The sequence below is a fragment of the Ranitomeya variabilis genome, chromosome 5 (genome assembly GCF_051348905.1).
Source record: "Ranitomeya variabilis isolate aRanVar5 chromosome 5, aRanVar5.hap1, whole genome shotgun sequence".
In the NCBI taxonomy this organism is placed as follows: domain Eukaryota; kingdom Metazoa; phylum Chordata; class Amphibia; order Anura; family Dendrobatidae; genus Ranitomeya; species Ranitomeya variabilis.
The window spans coordinates 65,847,612-65,861,252 of NC_135236.1; the positions used below are offsets into that span (position 1 = coordinate 65,847,612).

General features: G+C 43.5%; 1 protein-coding gene across 1 annotated transcript; it reads right to left on the minus strand.

The window, feature by feature from the left end:
- Positions 1–1,913: 1,913 nt before the first annotated feature.
- LOC143774837 (olfactory receptor 5AR1-like) lies at positions 1,914–2,870 on the minus strand. The gene has a single exon (XM_077262607.1). The coding sequence runs from the start codon at positions 2,868–2,870 to the stop codon at positions 1,914–1,916; it is 957 nt and encodes a 318-aa protein (XP_077118722.1).
- Positions 2,871–13,641: the final 10,771 nt, after the last annotated feature.

Sequence of the window (13,641 nt, forward strand, 5' to 3'; positions counted from 1 at the left end):
TAGTGGTTACTAGTTTTTTGACTCTGGTTTTTCTGTCATTCCTTTTATCCGCACCTGGGTCGTTAGTTAGGGGTGTTGCTATATAAGCTCCCTGGACCTTCAGTTCTATGCCTGGCAACGTAGTTATCAGAGCTAGTCTGCTGTGCTCTTGTCTACTCATCCTGGTTCCAGTTATATCAGCTAAGTCTGCCTTTTGCTTTTTGCTATTTGTTTTGGTTTTGTATTTTTGTCCAGCTTGTTCCTAATCTATATCCTGACCTTTGCTGGAAGCTCTAGGGGGGCTGGTGTTCTCCCCCCGGACCGTTAGACGGTTCGGGGGTTCTTGAATTTCCAGTGTGGATTTTGATAGGGTTTTTGTTGACCATATAAGTTACCTTTCTTTATTCTGCTATTAGTAAGCGGGCCTCTCTGTGCTAAACCTGGTTCATTTCTGTGTTTGTCATTTCCTCTTACCTCACCGTCATTATTTGTGGGGGGCTTCTATCCAGCTTTGGGGTCCCCTTCTCTGGAGGCAAGAAAGGTCTTTGTTTTCCTCTACTAGGGGTAGCTAGATTCTCCGGCTGGCGCGTGTCATCTAGAATCAACGTAGGAATGATCCCCGGCTACTTCTAGTGTTGGCGTTAGGAGTAGATATATGGTCAACCCAGTTACCACTGCCCTATGAGCTGGATTTTTGTATTCTGCAGACTTCCACGTTCCTCTGAGACCCTCGCCATTGGGGTCATAACAGCTGACATCCGCCAACACTTTTTGCAGCCCTGATCCTACAGTGCACGCAGTTTGTAGTGGTGAGACTGTGGCCTCCGCTTTGGGACTTTGTGCATTATTGGCGGTGCATCAGATCTCCCCTCCATCAGTACCCCATTCCAGGACCACAAGTCCATGTGTAGGAAGACCAGGATACTTTGTCGCCGTTCAGAGACAGTGCTTCACCTTCCTCCTGGACTAGATCAGAGACTTCCCGCATCACCTAAGGCGCCATCGTGGGATTTTCCAGCCTCCATCATCCAGGAACCAGAGACTGATAAGTTAACTTGTTATTTGACCCTTTGTTATTACTTGATTACCGTTTACACATTGTGTGCCTATTTACCTTCACCCCCTTACTCCCTGCATAGAGTTTCCACTTCTGTGATAACTATATATAAAAAACGCGTTAACTCTTGCTCTGCCTCTTGCTCTTCACTGTATCCCGCATACCTGCTAGAACCTTACACCCCCATAATCCTCCCATACAATATGAGGTCCTTACAGTTCTGCATTAAGCATGGTACCCCCACAGAGTCCCAAACATAATGATGCTTCCCCATAATCCTTCCTTACAAAATGATTCCCCCAAGCATCCACATATAATATGATGCCCCAATAGCTCCTTAAACAGAGTATGAGGCTTCCATAGTATGCCCACACAGTATGATGACCCCACAAACAGTTTGATGCCCCCCACAGTCCTCCCACATAGTAGGGTGCCTATTCACACACACACACACACACACACACACACACACACACACACACACACACACACACACACACACACACACACACACACACACACACAATATGATGCCCCTACAGTGTGTACTCACGTCATTTATATTGCCTAGCTATGTGACCTGAGAATGTCACTTGGCCTAAAGGTCCTGGAAGGGCTTTCAGTGGACTGAATAGTGGACTAGGGATATGAAGGTTTTCTGCTCCACCATTTTTTCAACTGAATCTGTGTACTGTGTAGCTGGGACATATCTTCAACATTCCAGGACAAAGGGACAGCTCCTCAAATTTGAAACAATCCCACTTGAATCCAAGATGCTTGGCAGGTATGCTTACACTCTCCCTCTGGCATCTGGCTCTTTAACAACCAAAACACATTTAAGACTATTTTATCCCATTGCAGATCAAATTCATTTTTGTTATTTTTTCCCAAAAAGTGGGATTCTATTCTGTATTATTGTGGCTATTTTTCTAGCAGCTCCAATAACTTCTTTGTTCCTCAGGCTATAAACAAACGGGTTTAACATTGGAACAACAGCCACATAAAACATTGAGAGAATATTGTATTGTTCCTTAGAATCTTCAGATTCAGGTTTCAAGTACATGAAGATACTTGGTCCAAAAAACAACAAGACAGTAATGAGGTGAGATGTGCAGCTAGAAAAAGCCTTGAGCTGCCCTTTAGTGGTACGAATCTTTAAAACTGTAAAGATGATTCTTACGTATGATGTCAAAATAAACATAAAGCTAAAAAGTACGATAAAAACATCTTCTATTGAAATGATCGTTTTCATACTTTTTGTATCGCTAGAAGACAATGCCATTAAAGGTAATAGCTCACAAAAGAAATGGTTGATAATTTGAGAGTAACAGAATGATAAAGTAGATGTCTTTAAGGAAAACATTATGGAATTCAAGGCACTTAGAATCATGTAGGAAGTCGCTATAATAAAGCAAACTTTCCTCGTCATGATAGAAGAGTAGTGTAGAGGAGAACAAATTGCCAAGTAGCGATCATAAGCCATGGAGGTAAGAATATAAATCTCAGCATTACCACAGAAGAGGAAGAAGGAAAGCTGAGTCATACAGCCAAAGAACGAGATCGTCTTGTCTTCTGTTAAAATGATGGCCAACATCTTAGGTAGAATCGTAGAGATGTAGATGACATCAACAGAAGAGAGATTGCACAAGAAGAAATACATGGGGGTGTGAAGTTGGGGAGCAACACGGATGAGAGCAATGATAATCAGATTTCCCATCACTGCTAGAAAATACATGAATAAAAACCCAGTGAATAAAAAAATTGTATGAATTCTGGAGACGGAGAATGGGGTCATGTAGAATTCAGTCACTGTACCGACTTCACAATTATTCATCTTGAATATCTATGATTAATGGAGGAAAATAGTCTTACGTGCCTTATGGAACTTGTACTTATGACGCAACAATTATAGTTTTGGTTAAAAAACAGTCTTCTTTTTCAGACAGCGATCTTCTACTGAGGATAGGGAAATGATGTTCACCCAAAATTCAGTGTTTCTTCTGATGCAGACCTGCCAATACAGTAGTGATGGGCGAGCAGCATTGTTGCTCGGGTCTTCCCAAGCATGCTCGGGTGATCTCCGAGTATTTTGGCATGCTCGGGAGATTTATTTTTCTTCGCCTCAGCTGCATGATTTACGGCTGCTGGACAGGCTGAATACATGTGAGGAATGCCTGTTTGTTAGGGAATTCCCACATGTATTCAGCCTGTCCAGCAGCTGTAAATCATGCAACTGAGGCGACGAAAACTAAATCTCCGAGAATGCCAAAATACTCAGAGATCACCCAAGCATGCTCAGGGAGACCAGAGCAACGAGTATAGTCACTCATCACTACCTGCCAGCATAGACAAAGGTGATCTCAAATAAATCCGCTAAACTCTCTCTGGAAGTGATTGCACTTCTCTGAATTTTATCATGTACTTTTATGTCTAAGAAGGGGATTTGGATCTTTGTGTCATAACTTAAAAATGTTAAGAAAATACTTTTGTTTTTGTAAGACCTAGAATTGCAGGTTGTATGTCATAGTTACCTGTGACCTTGAGATAATAAATGTCTTTTAATAGCGTGTTTTGACGAGGAGTCACAAAAACACTGAACTTCAGGAAGGTGAAGGTGACAGTCGAACATCTTAGGGACTCCGTTAACCTCGTTGACTGGTATTATAGAATAAAATATAGGAGCGAGATACAGGAGATGCTGGTTTTCTGTGCTGCTGGTCTGTGGTAAGTAAAAATATCCAGAAAAGATTCCCACTGATGCTAACTGATGTGAGTTTCTCGCTTTGCACTCGCAAGTGTGACCCCAGCCTTAAAGCACCACTCCAGCAGTGCATTAAAAAAAATGCTGAAGTGTTGCTTTAAGTGAACTATTGTTGCACTGCCCCCACACTCTTTTAATGTATACCGCACATTTTTAGAATTTTGCTTGTATTAATAAAATTATATATTTTTAAAATACATATATTTTCTCTTGTGGATATTCACTTACTTCTGTAGGTTTAACTCTTTTACCTGTCTTTTCTTAGCTCCTCTTAGCTGATTTTTTTACCACAGATAATTTCAAAGTTAAATGTGCAGGAAAATGAGCCTGTAAAAGCCAAATGGTGCAAACGTTTTAATAAAACCCAATGGCAAAAATTATTTTCAGCCTACAATACATTCACTTAAGTTGAAAAATAAAATTAGCCCCTAAAGGTTGGCAACCTCTTTAACTTGGTCCCACACAGTAGATAGATAGGATGGAAACCCCCATCCTGATTAATGACCAATGCCAACAATATCTAAACACCCCATTTGTGTGCATTTGAGGTGGAATGTAAGCAGATTTGTTCATTTGAAATTTTTTTAATACAAAAAATACCTGAGAACTTGTGACTTTAGATCCTCATGTGGAAATTAACTTCAGTTAATAAAAACAGTTGATAGAAACCAGCGGCAATAACCCTGGAGCGCACGGCCCCTGTTAGGTCCCACAACAACATATTCTTCTGCTACCGTATGAAGGAGGACCGATAACTGTTCAGTTTGCACCTGATTATAAAGATGTGTGAATAATACCTTAGAGATAAAATTAATATTTCTCCTGTGGCTTCTTTCTCATTTTAGCTGATTTATTTTGTTTATTAAAAATATTGGAACATCGAATAACCAATTTTGTTTTTACATTTTCTGTTCATATTTTATGAGGATTTCCATCTTGTCCGAGCAATAATATTACTATAAACTCTTTAAAAAAATGTTTAGCAAAAAAAATTTCAATAAGCAATTGGTTATTTTCTGGTAAAGCATTTGCAGCGCCCCAGAGTCCTGGTCGTTGCAGTACTATCGCTCCGCCGCTAAGGGGAGTGATGGTACATCTGATGGCACTAAAGGAGTTCACCTGACCAGGTATCACAGTCACACATTACACTTCACACTCCGGCCACCAGGGGGAGTGGTTCTATCTAGTAGGCCACTCCTCACACTTTGGTAAAACTGGGGGTTGGACAGGAAGTTAGGAAGAAAGTAGCTGGGAAGAGCTCGAGAGAGGACCTGTCAGGGGTGGGATCCTGGCAGAGTCCTAGAAAGGGACAAATCGTTACGGAGTTGTGCCTGTGCCTTACAGTGGCAGACTCCTAAGAAAGGACAAGAAGCGAGGTTTATTGTGAAGAGTGAGAAACGGGAATACAGCAAAAAGGAGATAATACCAGAAGGAGTCGTGCCTCAAGAATAGCAACATCCTTCTGAGGCACGTAGCCAGTGGCCGGAACGCCGAGAAAGTAAGAGACTCCACGCATTACTTTAAACTACGGCCAGGCAGTTAACTATAGGTTGGCTGTCTCACCATTACACCTAACGAAGACAACGGAGGCAAACTGTGGGAGAGGGGCGTCCCTAGGGTCCCTATAAAATAGCTCCAGGCCTACCCCGTCATCCAGGGTGCGTCCTAGCCATATCATCTGGGGGACGAAGAGAGAGAAAGAACATCAGAAACATACACGACAGTTGTGAGGACTATCCTGTGGTGCTCAGCAGGGAGGTACTACAACACACAGGCGCTAGTAGGAAGGCTACTGATTTCCACCTGCAAAGGGAACTCTGGATGTGCCTTCGGACCGGCCAGTCTCAGACAGCCCTGTTAACAGTACTCTGGATTGAGGATCTTGAAGCCTTCAGTAAAGAGGTAAAGAGACTGCAACTCTGTGTCCTCGTTATTCACCGCGAACTGCACTACGCACCACCACCTACACCTTCCACTGGACGCCCCTTAGCAGGGTCACGGACTGGGTCTAGCCACCGTGACAACCCCAGAACTGAGACAGAGAAGCCCGGTACCGAGTACCCCACGGCTCTGCGTCTGGGGGCGCTCCACATTCCCATAGAGACTTTTTACGCTGTCCCAACAAAGGACATAATGGTTCATCCTAGACTATTTCCACATGTATAGAGGGGTCAGGAGCTGAGCCTGCACAATACTTGGGTGTCCTGCCTGTAACAGCAGTGACTGGAATTTTCTTCTGTTTAACCATTTAAATGCTACTGTCAACCACTGACAATGACATTTAAATTACAAAATTGACTATGCTTTCATGGCGTGCCAGTGGGTTGTGATCACAACTGGGGAGCTACTTTCTTCATTCTTCTGTGATACTAAGCCCACAGTAGGGCTTCATAAGCAAATATCACTTTCTCTTCATACTGCAACACTGATCATTCCAGGAGACACAGGCCAAAGAGTGTGATGTGGATTTGTGTAGATGTGGAGTATTGAGAAGACTCAATGGGCACGATTTCTCACCCTGTTAAAACTGAGCAAGGCCTGAGAACTTGAATCAGATGTAGAGCTAGGCTAGAGAGTTGTTACCACTTCAGGTTAGTGGGTTCAGTTAGTCTAGCAGTGGAAAAGGGAAATTGGTGAAACTCAGTGCTGAATGCTGCAGGAGCAGTGTGAACTGATCGGGTTGTCTATCTGGAAGGGGTCAGTTCTGGATTTTCTGCTGAGGTTGTGAGAGTTGTCACTCACCATGTAAGAAGTCGAAAGCAAACTCAAGCCCAGAGTTGGCTGCTCTGAGGCCTGTAGCATGGTCTGGTTGGTTCAGTCCTGTGATGTAATGGACTGAAAGATCGGAAGGGTCATTTGTGGAATGGCTTCTTCAAATAGGGCAGGACATTGTAGTTGCCCTGCTGTTTGCACACTAAAAGTTGTGCAGAGAAATTAAACCATGAGCTGATGTTAAGATGTAAGCACTGTCTGAAATTCTATGTGAATAACACATGCCTTAGGCTAACAAACAGTAACTTAATAAAGAGTGTTATAACTATTCTATATTCCTAAATTTGTGTTCTAGAACCTTCAAGCAATAGCTGTACCTAGAGTGAACTCCAACCACCAAGCTCTTTTGCCCTTTATGAGATTTGTAACATCAAGTTTGCTATGCCGCCAAGTTCTTTTGCTCTTTGAAGTTTTCTTTGCTCTTCAGCTATTTCGCTAAAGGTGAACAACTTTATCATCCTTATTTGTGCCCTTAGCTTTGCTATTCAGTTTTGAAAAATGTATATCTGGGACATTAAGAGTCCCCCGTCAGGGCTTGGGGTACATCCGGTCGCACTTAAAGGGAATGTCACGGTGGCTGCGACCTGGTCCATGCCCTGGGCATTCAAGCTAAAAGGGGGAATAGCCTTTTAAGGGTTTGGTGAATAAAGTCTGTATTCGTGACGCCACCTGTGGTTCTCGGTCAGTAGGGACCGACGCCGCTTAAAGGGGTCCTCTGGGGTGATGCTATAATGGCTGGATGGTGACGCTTCCCACAGGTGAAGCGGAGTCCCCCAGGGCTCCCAAGGTGTATGGCAAGGATGATGGGTTGCTTGTAAATAAACGAAGGACACAGGGTTGCAGTCTTTACCTGGTTTACTGATGGTAGCAGGCCACAGCCCAGGGTACCAGCAACAGGTGTAGATGGAGTCCAGGCAGCCTGAAGACAGGTGGAAACCCCCTTGACAAGTCAGTTTGGGAGCATTCCACTTTACGCTGATCTATTAGTGCCTTTCTATCTGTAGTGTCCTAACAAGGTCCTCTCCTCATGCTCTCCTGTCCTGGGACAGTGCCTGTATGGTAGGCAGATTGAGCCGTTCCTCTGGGGTCTCCTTGCGTGGTGACTCCAGGCTCTAGAATGCTGCTGTACATCAGGTGTGGTGTGGGAAATTTACATCTAGTCCTATGCTCTCCGGTTCTGCTGTGGGACTTACAGTTCCACACAGCCTCGGGCTTCCAGTGCCCAGCCTCTGCGCTTCAGCTCTGAGGGGCTCAATCACAGCCCTTCTCATGCTTCCAATCACTCCTCTGTACTCCTTCCCTGTCTCTTGTCTGCACCATACTAACTAACTCCTCCTCCAGACCAGGATAGATATAGGGAAGTTCCCCTAAAACCAGGTTTTGAGCTTCCTTCTGGCCTGGAGTCAGAATGTGTTGCATGTACAGCTTACCTGCCAAAAGGATCCTTCCTTTCTCCAGGCATGACATTACCCTCCCTGAGATGAAGGCAACATCACTGTGGTACCTGAACTCCTGGGGTGCCAAAATTATATGTGGCACCCCAGGAGTTCGGGTACCACAGTAGTGCTGCCTTCCTCTCGGGGAGGGTAGTGCTATACCTGGAACCAAGAGGGATCCCTTTGGCAGGTAAATCTCACACATAACACGTTCTAACTCCAGGCCAGAAGGGGGAGTGTTATGACCTGGTGGTTAAGGAGCAACATGGGATGAGCTCTGAGGAGATGGTATCTTTACTGACCGCAGTTCCTGAACCTAACACAACACTAGAAGTAGCCGTGGAATGTTCCTGTCACTCCCTAGACATCTCATCACAGCCGGAGAACTAGCTACCCCTAAAGATGGAAACAGGAAAGCTATCTTGCCTCAGAGAAAGCTCCCAAAGGACAGACAGCCCCCTGTTGTGAATTCCGTTCTTGGGCTCCCTCCTGTGGTCATGAGTGGTACTTTGTGAGTTCTGTTCTTGGGCTCCCTCTGGTGGCTTTGAGTGATACGGCTGTTCTGTAGCTGGGCTCCAGCTGCCTCGTTTTCTGCTATGCTGGCTGCCTATTTAACTCCACCTGGACCTTTACTTGTTGCCTGCTGTCGTTGTATTCAATACTGGTTCAGATCTCTCTGGGACTTCCCTTGTGACCTGTCCTTCTGGAGAAGCTAAGTTCATGCTAGTTCATTTTTGCTCATTGCTTTTTGAAAATGATTTTCAGTATATGATGATTTCAGTCCAGCTTGCTTATATGCTATTTTCTTGCTTGCTGGAAGCTCTGGGGTGCAGAGTTGCGCCCCTCACATCGTGAGTCGGTGTGGGGTTTTTTTTGTATTCTCTGCGTGGATAATTTTGGTAGTATTTTATACTGACCACACAGATTCCTTGCTATCTTCGGACTATTTAGTTATTAGCGGGCCTCATTTGCTAAAACCTGTTTTCATTTCTATGTTTGTGTTTTCCCCTTATCTCACCATTATTATTTGTGGGGGGCTGTCTATACTTTGGGGTAAATTTCTCTGAGGCAAGTGAGGCTTTGTTTCTCTCTAGGGATAGCTAGTTCTCAGGCTGTGAAGAGGCGTCTAGGCCGAGTCAGGAACGCTCCACGGCTGCCTATAGTGTGTGTTGATAGGATCAGGGTTGCGGTCAGTAAAGTTCCCACATTCCCAGAGCTTGTCCTTTATTTCTGGTTTACCTATCAGGTCATTTCATGTGTTCCTAACCACCAGGACCATAACAGTACAGCAGGCCAGTAAAGTGTTAATGCATCGCAAAAGAGGGATAAGAGAAGTCCTGAGCTCATTTTTTTTTCTCCTCTGCAGTGTTTAGCCTCTCTCCTCCCCTTAATCTCTGGGTGGATCAGGACTCAGCTGCAGATATGGACATTCAAAGTCTGTCCTCTAGTGTGGATCATCTCACTGCAAGGGTACAAAGCATTCAGGATTATGTAGTTCACAGTCCTATGTCAGAGCTTAAAATACCAATTCCTGAGTTGTTCTCTGGAGATAGATCTAAGTTTTTGAATTTTAAAAATAATTGCAAATTGTTTCTTTCTCTGAGACCTCGTTCCTCTGGTGACCCTGTTCAGCAAGTTAAAATTATTATTTCTTTGTTACGTGGTGACCCTCAAGATTGGGCATTCTCCCAGGCGCCAGGAGATCCTGCATTGCTAAATGTGGATGCGTTTTTTCTGGCGCTTGGATTGCTTTATGAGGAACCTAATCTAGTAGACCAGGCAGAAAAAATTTTGCTGGCTTTCTCTCAGGGTCAGGATGAAGCAGAGGTTTACTGTCAGAGGTTTAGGAAGTGGTCTGTGCTCACTCAATGGAATGAGTGTGCCCTGGCAGCGATTTTCAGAAAGGGTCTTTCTGAAGCCCTTAACCCCTTAAGCCCCGAGGGTGGTTTGCACGTTAATGACCGGGCCAATTTTTACAATTCTGACCACTGTCCCTTTATGAGGTTATAACTCTGGAACGCTTCAAAGGATCTTGGCGATTCTGACACTGTTTTCTCATGACATATTGTACTTCATGATAGTGGTAACATTTCTTCGATATAACTTGCGTTTATGTGTGAAAAAAACGAATATTTGGTGAAAATTTTGAAAATTTTGCAATTTTCCAACTTTGAATTTTTATGCCCTTAAATCACAGACATATGTCACACAAAATACTTAATAAGTAACATTTTCCACATGTCTACTTTACATCAGCACAATATTGGAACCAAAATTTTTTTTTGTGACGCAGTTATAAGGGTTAAAATTTGACCAGCAATTTCTCATTTTTACAACACCATTTTTTTTAAGGGACCACATCTCATTTGAAGTCATTTTGAGGGGTCTATATGATAGAAAATACCCAAGTGTGACACCATTCTAAAAACTGCACCCCTCAAGGTACTCAAAACCACTTTCAAGAAGTTTATTAACCCTTCAGGTGTTTCACAGGAATTTTTGGAATGTTTAAATAAAAATAAACATTTAACTTTTTTTCACACAAAATTTATTTCAGCTCCAATTTGTTTTATTTTACCAAGGGTAACAGGAGAAAATAGACACCAAAATTTGTTGTCCAATTTGTCCTGAGTACGCTGATACCCCATATGTGGGGGTAAACCACTGTTTGGGCGCATGGCAGAGCTCGGAAGGAAAGGAGCGCCATTTGACTTTTCAATGCAAAATTGACTGGAATTGAGATGGGACGCCATGTTGCATTTGGAGAGCCCCTGATGTGCCTAAACATTGAAACCCCCCACAAGTGACACTATTTTGGAAAGTAGACCCCCTAAGGATCTTATTTAGATGTGTGGTGAGCACTTTGACCCAACAAGTGCTTCACAGAAGTTTATAATGCAGAGCCGTAAAAATAAAAAATCATATTTTTTCACAAAAATGATCATTTCGCCCCCAATTTTTTATTTTTCCAAGGGTAAGAGAAGAAATTGGACCCCAAAAATTGTTGTGCAATTTGTCCTGAGTATGCTGATACCCCATATGTGGGTGTAAACCATTGTTTGGGCGCAGGGCAGAGCTCGGAAGGGAAGGAGCGCCATTTGACTTTTCAATGCAAAATTGACTGGAATTGAGATGGGACGCCATGTTGCATTTGGAGAGCCCCTGATGTGCCTAAACATTGAAACCCCCCACAAGTGACACCATTTTGGAAAGTAGACCCCCTAAGGAACTTATCTAGATGTGTGGTGAGCACTTTGACCCAACAAGTGCTTCACAGAAGTTTATAATGCAGAGCCGTAAAAATAAAAAATCATATTTTTTCACAAAAATGATCTTTTCGCCCCCAATTTTTTATTTTTCCAAGGGCAAGAGAAGAAATTGGACCCCAAAAATTGTTGTGCAATTTGTCCTGAGTACGCTGATACCCCATATGTGGGTGTAAACCATTGTTTGGGCGCAGGGCAGAGCTCGGAAGGGAAGGAGCGCCATTTGACTTTTCAATGCAAAATTGACTGGAATTGAGATGGGACGCCATGTTGCGTTTGGAGAGCCCCTGATGTGCCTAAACATTGAAACCCCCCACAAGTGACACCATTTTGGAAAGTAGACCCCTTAAGGAACTTATCTAGATGTGTGGTGAGCACTTTGACCAAACAAGTGCTTCACAGAAGTTTATAATGCAGAGCCGTAAAAATAAAAAATCATATTTTTTCACAAAAATGATCTTTTCTCCCTCATTTTTTTATTTCCCCAAGGGTAAGAGAAGAAATTAGACCACAAAAGTTGTTGTGCAATTTGTCCTGAGTACGACGATACCCCATATGTGGGGGTAAACCACTGTTTGGGCGCATAGCAGAGCTCGGAAGGGAAGGAGCGCTATTTTACTTTTCAATGCAAAATTGACTGGAATTAAGATGGGATGCCATGTTGCGTTTGGAGAGCCCCTGATGTGCCTAAACATTAAACCCCCCACAAGTGACACCATTTTGGAAAGTAGACCCCCTAAGGAACTTATCTAGATGTGTTTTGAGAGCTTTGAACCCCCAAGTGTTTCACTACAGTTTATAACGCAGAGCCGTGAAAATAAAAATTCTTTTTTTTTCACAAAAATGATTTTTAGCCCCCAGTTTTGAATTTTCACAAGGGTATCAGGATAAATTGGACCACAAATGTTGTTGTCCAATTTGTCCTGAGTACGCTGATACCCCATATGTGGGGGGGAACCACTGTTTGGGCGCATGACAGAGCTCGGAAGGGAAGGAGCGCCATTTGGAATGCAGACTTAAATGGATTGGTCTGCAGGCGTCACGTTGCATTTGCAGAGCCCCTGTTGTACCCAAACAGTACAAACCCCCCACAAGTGACCCCATATTGGAAACTAGACCCCCCAAGGAACTTATCTAGATGTGTTGTGAGAACTTTGAACCCCCAAGTGTTTCACTACAGTTTATAACGCAGAGCCGTGAAAATAAAAATTCTTTTTTTTTCACAAAAATGATTTTTAGCCCCCAGTTTTGTATTTTCACAAGGGTATCAGGATAAATTGGACCCCAAAAGTTGTTGTCCAATTTGTCCTGAGTACGATAATACCCCATATGTGGGGGGGAACCACTGTTTGGGCGCATGACAGAGCTCGGAAGGGAAGGAGCGCCATTTGGAATGCAGACTTAAATGGATTGGTCTGCAGGCGTCACGTTGCATTTGCAGAGCCCCTGTTGTACCCAAACAGTACAAACCCCCCACAAGTGACCCCATATTGGAAACTAGACCCCCCAAGGAACTTATCTAGATGTGTTGTGAGAACTTTGAACCCCCAAGTGTTTCACTACAGTTTACAACGCAGAGCCGTGAAAATAAAAAATCTTTTTTTTCCCACAAAACTTATTTTTTGGCCCCCAGTTTTGTATTTTCCCAAGGGTAGCAGGATAAATTGGACCCCAAAAGTTGTTGTCCAATTTGTCCTGAGTACGCTGATACCCCATATGTGGGGGGAACCACTGTTTGGGCACATGACAGAGCTCGGAAGGGAAGGAGCGCCATTTGGAATGCAGACTTAAATGGATTGGTCTGCAGGCGTCACGTTGCATTTGCAGAGCCCCTGTTGTACCCAAACAGTACAAACCCCCCACAAGTGACCCCATATTGGAAACTAGACCCCCCAAGGAACTTATCTAGATGTGTTGTGAGAACTTTGAACCCCCAAGTGTTTCACTACAGTTTATAACGCAGAGCCGTGAAAATAAAAATTCTTTTTTTTTCACAAAAATGATTTTTAGCCCCCAGTTTTGTATTTTCACAAGGGTATCAGGATAAATTGGACCCCAAAAGTTGTTGTCCAATTTGTCCTGAGTACGATAATACCCCATATGTGGGGGGGAACCACTGTTTGGGCGCATGACAGAGCTCGGAAGGGAAGGAGCGCCATTTGGAATGCAGACTTAAATGGATTGGTCTGCAGGCGTCACGTTGCATTTGCAGAGCCCCTGTTGTACCCAAACAGTACAAACCCCCCACAAGTGACCCCATATTGGAAACTAGACCCCCCAAGGAACTTATGTAGATGTGTTGTGAGAACTTTGAACCCCAAAGTGTTTCACTACAGTTTACAACGCAGAGCCGTGAAAATAAAAAATCTT

What these genes read in the sequence shown, in the direction of transcription:
- LOC143774837 (XM_077262607.1), bottom strand. Translation starts at nt 2,870, where the DNA reads ATGAATAATTGTGAAGTCGGTACAGTGACTGAATTCTACATGACCCCA.